The following is a 9,792-nucleotide window of genomic DNA, read 5'->3' on the forward strand; positions in this document are numbered from 1 at the left end:
CGTTTTTATTTATTTTTGGGACAGAGAGAGACAGAGCATGAATGGGGGAGGGGCAGAGAGAGAGGGAGACACAGAATCGGAAACAGGCTCCAGGCTCCGAGCCATCAGCCCAGAGCCTGACACAGGGCTTGAACTCACAGACCGCGAGATCGTGACCTGGCTGAAGTCGGACGCTTAACCGACTGCGCCACCCAGGCGCCCCAAAAGAATTTTTTTTTAATGTTTATTTATTTTTGAGAGAGAGAGAGACAGACCGTGAGCAAGGGAGGGAGGGCAGAGAGAGAGAAAGAGACACAAAATCCAAAACAGGCTTCGGGCTCTGCGCTGACACAGGGCTTGAACTTACAAACTGTGTGATCACAACCCAGCCGAAGTCAGATGCTTAACCAACTGAGCCACCCAGGTGCCCCTGGTCGCAGAATTTTTAAATATAGCCCTATTGTAAGTGATACATATGGCCTTTCAGGGGAGTGAACAATACATGATTAGAAATACAAGGTGAAGCCTCAGTTTTCTCATCAATAAAGGAAAGGTTGGGTGCGTGATAGCTATCCTATGTCCAACTCTGACAATCCAGATTTTGACTCACTGGGGAGCACTTCTGCATCTGCCTCTTACTCGGGGAGCCCAGAAGCCCTAGGCTGACCCCAACCTGGTTGCATCAGCTAGAGGAAGGAGTAGGTCTTCCCAGAACTGAGGGAGGAGTGTGACAGGGGGGAAGTTGGGAGTGGAGGCTGGATGGGAAGACCTGCCAGTTTCCTGGGTCTACTCCGGGCAGCCATTCACAAGGAACCTTTGTAACAGTGGAGTTTGTGATGGGTTCCTTGAACTGCAGACATGCCTGTATTCCCGAGTAACAGAAAAGGCCCGGGCCTCTTGGGGTGACCTGAGGACTCCAGAGAAGGGACCCTACTGCTCCCTCAAATAGCTCTTTCTTAGCCGGTCATTTGACTCTTGATGCCTTAAAACCCTTCATTCAAAAGACAGTGGTTTTGTTTTTTGTTTTTTGTTTTGTTTTGTTTTTTTGGTTGTTTGTTTTTGTTTTTTGCTTGAAAGAGTCTCTACTTAGGCCAGCTCCTCAGTTTTTCAGTTGGTAAACTGAGGCCCAGAGGGGTGGAGTGGCTTGCTTAAGGTTACCCAGTGAGTTAGTTGTGTCTTTAAGGAGAATATATTATGATCAGTCACACTGACTGTTCCCTCTGCCTGGGAGATAGATCCTCCAGAAGCTGAGAATATTCAGGTCCCAGCATAGATATTTCTTCTTCCTCAGGGTAATAACCGTGTTTGGAGTGGATGCTTGACTCCCTGGCCACACACATCCCTGGGGGATCTTGCTGAAATGCAGTTTCTCATCCAATAGGTCCTGGGGAGGCCCTGAGAATCTGCATTTCTGATGAACTCCCTTCCCTGGTGGTTAGATGCTGCTGGTCTGCAGACCACACTTGTACTAAGTAGCAAGGCTCTAGCTCATTATTTTAGTTATTTTATTTCTAGTACATGTCACAATGTAGTATTATATTTATCTGCGCATATGTTCTTTGTGGCTTTCTCCCCAGTAGATATAAAGTGCCTGAGTGAGTGCTGTGTCTGCTTTGTGCCTTGCTGTATCCCCAGGCCCAGCACAGTGTGAGCAGAATAAGCTCTCAATATATGAGGTCCCCTGCGTGACAGAGGGAGCCAGGTTCTGGAAAGCAGGAACCATCTGCTTTCTCCTGCCTCCCTGTGGCACCCCAGAGAATAGAGCACACCAGAGGGGTTCAAGTACTGGGAGTAGGGGCGTAGAAAAGTTCTTGACTCTTGACCCCATGTGTTCCCCCATAGGTCAGGACTGAAGTAACAGTGTAAAGAAAAACAGCCTGAGGCCCATAGATATCAGATGATGATGATGATGAGTGTATAAAAGTCATTTTGGGGGTACCTGGGTGGCTTAGTCAGTTAAGCGTCCAACTCTTGGTTTTGGCTCATGTCATGATCTCACAGTTTATGGGTTTGAGCTCCACGTCAGGCTCTGCACTCAGTGCAGAGCCTGCTTGGAATTCTCTCTCTCTCTCTCTCTCTCTCTCTCTCTCTCTCTCTCTCTTTCCCTTTGAGCGTGTTCTCTCTCAAAATAAATAAACTTACAAAAAAGAGTCATTTTTAAAACTAGAAAACTTGGGGGTGCCTGACTGGCTCAGTCGGAGGAGCATGCGACTCTTGGTCTTGGGGTCATGAGTTCAAGCCACACGTTGGGGGCAGAAATTACTCAATAAATAAATAAACTTTAAAAAACCATCAACCTAAGAAAAGTTGTCGCAACCATAGTCTGAGTCCATTCTGTAGCTGCATGGGCTGAAGTGCAGCCAGGGTTACTTGGACACTGGCAGTCCCAGAGCACAACCTCATCATCTTACCCCTTGTACCACATTCACGTGGTGTTCCTGGCCTGGCCCTTGGGGGCCTTGACCCGACCATCTGGGGCCATATCAGTGTATCCAACTTGGGGCATTCAGATACCTTGAGGATGAGGCCACTGTCAGCTTTGCAGAGGCCAAGCCAGTGAAGTGGCTCACTCAGCCTCAGTTTCCCCACCTGAGAGTGGGGGGGGGGGGGGGGGGAAAGGAAGACTGGGGAAACTCAGTGACACTTGAGATCTAGTCCAGCTTCTGCTACCTTTGTCCTCTCCATGGCCAGGACCTCCTTACCTGCAGTGGCCCAGCTTGACCAGACAATCTCCCAGCCCTGGGATGTGGCATCTTGAGAGCAAGGACAGCTGAGTCCAGTGGGCCAGGCTGAATCAGAGCCACCTCTCCTGCCCTACTAAATCCCCTGAAAAGAGCCCACGTCCCTTCTTTCCTGTCTTCCTCCTTTCCCCTCCTCACTCCTAGAACTTGTCTGAGTTCAGCCTATCCCCTCAGATCCCGTCTCTCTGTCTTCTAATCGGAGACACTGGGCAGCCGCTAATTCAGCAACATTTCATCCAGGGCCTTCCATCTGCCAGGCAGACCTGGAGGCAGCCTCAGTTTGTAGCCTGCGGGCTGGACACCGGCCGTGTCCTCCTTCCCAGGGCTCCTCGTATGGTCTGCACTTACTCACGTGGCCCTTTTATTCTCCTAATTACCAATTTGTTCACTTTCTCCCTTTTTCACTAACACCCATTTGCTCACTCACACACGTGGCACTCACTCGGTCCCTCTGGGCCAGGTCCAGGAACACATCTGGGAACAGACTGGCCCAAGATGGGATTGGGACACAAACAGCAGAGGCAGAATGACACAGAAGGGCACGGGGGCCCTGTGCTCAGGTGGACTCCCTCAAAGTCTGAGCTGGAGAGGCTCTAACAAAGATCGGCCCCCTCGTTGAATAGATGGGAGGAGGCCCAGGGAGGCCTTGGTCGGCCCCAGGCCACTTGCAGGGCACTTCTGGCCTGGCCGCCATGCCAGGGTCAGCTCCCCCAGCCCTGTCCACATCATGTTTTCCAGGGCTAGGTTCAAAACACAAGAACTAAGGCAGGGTAATGCCCTTAGGGACCTGGACATGGGTTCAGAAGAAGTTACACAATTAGGGCTGAAAGGGCCTTCCCTTCAGAGAGCTCCCATCCCTTCATTTTACAACCGTGGACCCCAGGGTGCAGGGTGCCTGCTTGCAAGTGGGCCTGGCAGCAGCCCCAAACCCGAACTACAGTGTCCAGGCTCGTGGTCTTTGGCTGTACCCGCTGCTCAGCCATCTTGGATGTTCAATTACAAAGGAAGCCCATTTTTCTGAGGAGAAAACGTTTAAAGAATGGTTTTCCCAATGAAGGTAAAAAAAACAAAACAAAACAAAACTTTTAGGGCTGGAAATGAGTTAATCAAATATTTACTTAAGTACCCTGTTAAAATTAAATTCTTTCACTTACTCTGTTAATTTAGAAAACTTGCTTTTTTCTACTCATAGTGTAGGAAACCGTTTTATGCAAATTCTTTACCCCTCTGACTGGCGGAGGTAATTTTGGGCCCGTGTGTCTTGCTAAGAGTTTAGTTTGCAGTAAAGTATGGGGAGGGCAACCTGGACAATGAAGACTGTCAGAACAGGAGTATGTCACATCCCTCCTTCCCTGAGGAGCAGTTCTGGAAAAGAATCTCAGTGTTAGCACCAGCAGTAGCTGCAGATGCTCAGGCTCCCTCACCGGCCAGAGTCCTCACGACTGCCTCCTGCCAAGCCAGGGACGCTGTTTTTCAAGGCGACTGGACATTATGACCAAAGGCACTAGAATGTATCAAGAAGTGAATCTTTTATTTATTTATTTATTTATTTAATTTTACGTTTATTTATTTATCTTAGAGAGAGAGCGTGTGCGCACACACACGTACACACACACACAAGCAGAGGAAGGCGTAGAGAGAGAGAGAGAGAGAGAGAGAGAGAGAGAGAGGGAGGGAGACACAGAATCTGAAGCAGGCTCCAGGCTCTGAGCTGTCAGCACAGAGCCTGACGTGGGGGCTCAAACTCACAAACTGTGAGATCATGACCTGAGCAAAAGTCAGACGCTTAACTGACTGAGCCATCCAGGCGCCCCGTAAGAAGTGAATCTAATGGTCATTAATCAGCTAGTATCTACCGAACATTTGCAGCACTGGGCCCTGGGACAGGTGCACAGTGAATGGAAATGTATGTAGCAAGTCCTAGAATGAGGGAATAAAAGAGGGGTTGGGAGGACAGAAAGGAGGAAAACAAAAATGCCAGGAGGCAGTGCAAATTTATTGAGGTCGCGATATACCAGATATTTCATAAATATCATCTGTAATCTCCATGGTGGGAGTTATTACTCATCTCAACTCCTCCTTGCTTAAGGACTAATAATGTGTATTCGTAGGCTGCTTACTTTACCCCCATAGACCTCAATTTCCTCAACTCCTGCCACATGTCATTGCTGGGAGGATTGAGTTCTGTTCTAAGCACTTTGCTTAGAAAAGCAAGCCCTCAATCAATGTCATCATGATTACACCATAGGAGGAAGCTGAGGCTGAGAGAGGAGCGGTGACTAGTCCGGTGCCACATAGCCATGGGGAGGAAGAGCTGGCTTATGTTCTCTGTTCCACTCCACAATCTGTGATACAGGAAAGGTTAAAGTGGAAGCTTTGCCCTTCACAGCAAGCCTGTGGCCTGGACTTGGCTGTCCTCTCTGCCCTGGAGAAGCAAGGCCACCTGTCTAACGCAGGATGACTCCAGGTTACCTGTGGCTGTGTGCATGGCCAGCCCAGAAAGGGCACTTGGAGAGAGGGCCGACCTTGGTTTTCCTCTGAGGGCTGGAGAGCTGGGCCAAGGCTCATCTTGTCAGGTTTGAGCCCTTGGACAAGTACCTCCTCCTTTCAGCTGTTTCCTTGTCTGAAAAGAGGGCTGCCAATGTTTTTCTGCCCCATAGGGCTGCTGTGGGGATTGAGCAAGTTAAAGACTGGGAAATGGTGTTTCACACAACCCTGTTGTGCTAACAGAAGCATAGTTAAGGCAGGCAACTTTGGGGTGGGATGGGGTGAATATTACAATTTAATTTAATGGGAGGGGCTAAAGGCAGGTAGAATTCATTTAGAAATAAAGATGAACTTTCTTGTATCTCTGGCCATAGGAGTGGTAGGGAATGGGCGAGTGGAGTCAAGAGAGTGAGTCAAGTGATGCAGAGGGGACTCCCGCCCTGAGGTAGGGGTGAGAGTGGCTTAGGTGAGACAAGATCCCCTCCCTATGCTCTCTTCCTCTCTCCCCATTGCTGGGGCAGAAGCACCTAGCAGATCTTTCCACCCAAGGTGGTGTTGTGAGCAGGTGCCTGAACCAGAACTTGGAAGGACTTGTTCTCCACTTGACTCTGACACTTACTTGTTGCACAACTTTGAGCCACTCTCTGGGCCTCAGTTTTCCTAATTATCTCATAAATAATAGAGCAAATGCAGTGTGTCAACTGTGATAACGTGGTTTTGCAAAAGATTATTGTCTTCTAAGACTGCTGGTCAAAGGACTAGGTCGGTGGTGAAGAGGAAGCATCGTAACGGCTGGAATTGTAGGTTACAGTTGACAGCGACCTGCATTCATCTAGTATCTGCACAGATAATGCACCTGGGAACTGTGCTTTGTGGTTTACAGAGCATTTTCAATGGCTTTATCTTATTTAATCATCACAACACCTGAAATTTACAGATCAGGATACGGATCCATTTAACATGCACAACTTACGCAACCTCACACATGGGTCTAGAGCTCTGACTGGAGGTGGGAGTGAAGTGGTCCTGGGCTGCCATCCCAGCTCCAATGGGGCCATGGGCAAGTTACTTTAACTTAGTGCAGAACTTGATGTGAAGTAGGTTTTCAATAAGTGTTAGCCAGCAAACAACCAGAAAACGCAGCTGGGAAGTTGCAGAATTGGGCTTCTGGCTCCTATGTCAGTGCTCTTTGTCCCATAACGAGCTGTTTCATTTCATGACCCTCCTCCCTAGTTCATTTAGCAGCTGAGGCACCCCAGGCTAAAGAAGTGAACTTGTACATTAAGAGGCGGGCAGTGAAGGGGCGCCTGGGTGGCTCAGTCGGTTAAGCGTCCAGCTTCAGCTCAGGTCATGATCTCTCGGTTCATGGGTTTGAGCCTCATGTTGGGCTCTGTGCTGACAGCACAGAGCCTGGAGCCTGCTTCAGATTCTGTGTCTCCTTTTCTCTCTGCCCCTCCCCTGCCCACTCTCTGTCTTTCTCTGTCTCTCAAAAATAAATAAACGTTAAGAAAAATTTAAAAAAAAAAAAAAAAAGGAGGCAGTCAGTGAAGAGGCAGCTTGGTCTCAGATAACCCGAAAGAACTCATGACTGCCCTGGGGTCAAGCACACTGGTTGCCAAAGAGAAAAGCTTCCCTCTAACAAGCCAGTTGCGCTGGTGAAGGAGGAGGCGGGTGCTTGCTGAGGCGGTCACAGAGTGCTGAAATGACAGACAGAGGGCTGGCAGGTCTGTCTCTGGGCAGATGGATCGCCTGATATAGACGTTGGTGCCCAAGCCCTGGGATTGGCCTAAAACAGGTTTGTGTTGACCCACTGGCGGGCTTTGGCATCCTGTCAAACTGCTGTCACCTCTGGACATAAAAATGGTCTCGACGTAGTTCTGGGGCAGTCTGCTGCACTCGGCATGGAAACAGCAGCCATCATGCGGGTGCAAACCAAGCACTACCCCAAGAACTGCCTGCTGACTGTCATGGATCGGTACTCGGCCGTGGTGCGTAACATGGAACAGGTGGTGATGATCCCCAGCCTCCTGCGGGACATGCAGTTTAATGTGCACGGGCACCGGGCCCAGGATGGGGCCCCTGATCTCTACAACTACTTCACCATGCTCAAGGCCATCCGCGTGGATGTGGACCACGGGCTGCTGCCCCGAGAGGAGTGGAGGTCCAAGGTGGCAGATGGCAGGGCCAGCGAGGCTGAGAATGAAGCTGCAAAGACAGAGAAGGATGAGGAGGAGAGGATCTTGGGGCAGCTGGACCTGGAAGCCCAGTTCCACCTGCACTTTTCCAGCCTTCATCACATCCTCACCCACCTTACCCTGAAAGCTGAGGAGGTGACAAGGACATACCAGGAGATAACAGGAGAGGCCAAGTAGGCCTTGGACTCTAGGGAAGGTAACGCTGGCTCATTGGTGGGTGTCAGAGTCCATTGAGGGATATTCCAGGGGAGGTGAGCTGGAGCAGTGCACAGCCCAGTGGGAGAGGGAGAGCCTGGGTCTCAGACAGGTACCCTCACTGCAGGGTATTGAGACCAGGACCTGGGAGGGCTCAAGGCCAGGCCTGTCTTATTCTCTGGACCCAGAATTGGTAAGTAATGGCCACGAACTGCATGGTGATAATAAGAAAGGTGGCCTGTGAATGCATACCTTATGTGCACATATATGTGTTTGTGCATGGGTGCATTTACTAGCAAGTATGTGAATGCTTGGGTCAGCAACTCTGGTTCAAGTTCTGACTCTACCACTAAGGCCTTGGTTTCACTGGCTCACTTCCCTGGGTTTCTGTTTCTTCACTGAATCATAACAGTCTTAGTAAAAACAACTATTGGCACTTCAATAGTTTTATAGTTTAAGAATCACTTGCATATGGGGCACCTGGCTGGCTCAGTGGGTTGAGCCTCTGACTCTTGATTTTGGCTCAGGTCGTGATCCCAGGGTCATGGGACCGAGCCCCATGTAGGGCTCCACGGCGAGTGTGGAGCCTGCTTAGGATTCTCTCTCTCCCTCGCTCAGCCCCTCCCCGCAATGGCACTCTCTCCCTCGCTCTCTCTCTCAAATTAAAAAAAAAAAAAAATCACTTGCATATTAATTTTCTAATGGAACTATCATTCCCTTTTACAGATGAAAAAACTGGGGCCTGAGAAGTAAAAAAGAGTCCCAGGTTACTCAGGAAATGAATGTACCCTGGCTTAACTCAAATCCAGTTCCCTTTCTCTGTGCTAGTGGATTGCCCTAGAACCTTAGAACCCTGCAGCCTGGGCTGGAGAGAAACCCCCTCTATGTGTGTCAACTATACTTTAATTAAAAACAAAACAAAACAGGGGCACCTAGGTGGCTCAGTTGGTAAAGCCTCCAACTTTGGCTCCAACTCTCATGGTTCGTGGGTTCGAGCCCCGTGTCGGGCTCTGAGAGCCTGGAGCCCGCTTCAGATTCTGTGTGTGTGTGTGTCTCTCTCTCTCTGCCCCTTCCCTGCTCTCACTCTGTCCCTCTCTGTCTCAAAAATAAATAAACATTAAAAAAAAAACTAGAGGGGCGCCTGGGTGGCGCAGTCGGTTAAGCGTCCGACTTCAGCCAGGTCACGATCTCGCGGTCCGTGAGTTCGAGCCCCGCGTCAGGCTCTGGGCTGATGGCTCGGAGCCTGGAGCCTGTTTCCGATTCTGTGTCTCCCTCTCTCTCTGCCCCTCCCCCGTTCATGCTCTGTCTCTCTCTGTCCCAAAAATAAATAAATGTTGAAAAAAAATTATTAAAAAAAAAACAAAAAACTAGAAAATCCAATCTGTTAGTGTCAACTTTAGCAACAAAATAGAAAAGAATCCGCACCCAACTCCTTCAAAGACGAGAGCAGCCATTCTGCACCATGTTTGAGCACACCGTAACCTGATGTTCATGGAGGCTATCTGGTACAGCAGAAGTTAAAAAATCTGGGCTCAGGTCTTGGGTCTACCACTGACCCTGTATGACCCCAGACAACTTCACCTGTCTGCCTTGCAGTTTCCCTGTGAGTGAAAGGCGGAAGTGAAACTAGCTGTTACCGCAGCTCTGACACCCCAACTCTTACACCGCTAACTGCATTGCCAGATTTCCCTACAGCAATGAGCTGCTGCGTTGTTTTTCCTAACTAAATAGGCATGTTGTATGAATTTATACTGACTCGGTTTTTTAAATTTCGGCTCTCCACAGATCCCTTTAAGTGGCAGAGGGCAGACTCTGATGAGGACACGGAACACTTCGCTAGCTCTGACGCAGACCAGAAAGGCCTGGACCTGCCGCCGGAAGCAAACAAAGGCGACTTGGCTCTCTGGGATGCTTCTCTCGCTCTGAGCACCAGCTTGTGGACTTGGCACCAGGTCACCGTTAGGATGCCTGCTGTTATTCACAGCTCCCCTCACCCTCTTAGCAGCTTGGGGTGGTGGCCAGTGCTTCATGAGGGGCTAGGTATTACCTGGCCAGTGTGGTATGCCAGAAAGGACGTAGGTTTTAGCATCTGACCCAACTGAAATTCACATCCTTTCTCTGGGCAGTCATTTACCATGTGATCTTGGACGTTAATTCAACTCACCGGGGCCTAAATTTCCTCATCTATAAAATGT

At 49.6% G+C, this 9,792-nt stretch overlaps 1 protein-coding gene across 1 annotated transcript; it reads left to right on the forward strand.

The window, feature by feature from the left end:
* The first annotated feature begins 7,060 nt into the window (after window positions 1–7,060).
* On the forward strand, window positions 7,061–9,792 carry THRSP (thyroid hormone responsive). Its single transcript, XM_040489466.1, has 2 exons — window positions 7,061–7,598; window positions 9,383–9,792. Exon 1 carries the CDS (start codon window positions 7,109–7,111, stop codon window positions 7,577–7,579), a length of 471 nt encoding a protein of 156 aa, XP_040345400.1. The 5' UTR covers window positions 7,061–7,108; the 3' UTR covers window positions 7,580–7,598; window positions 9,383–9,792.

Source organism: Herpailurus yagouaroundi, unplaced genomic scaffold (assembly GCF_014898765.1).
Source record: "Herpailurus yagouaroundi ecotype Mexico unplaced genomic scaffold, PumYag 180, whole genome shotgun sequence".
NCBI lineage: Eukaryota > Metazoa > Chordata > Mammalia > Carnivora > Felidae > Herpailurus > Herpailurus yagouaroundi.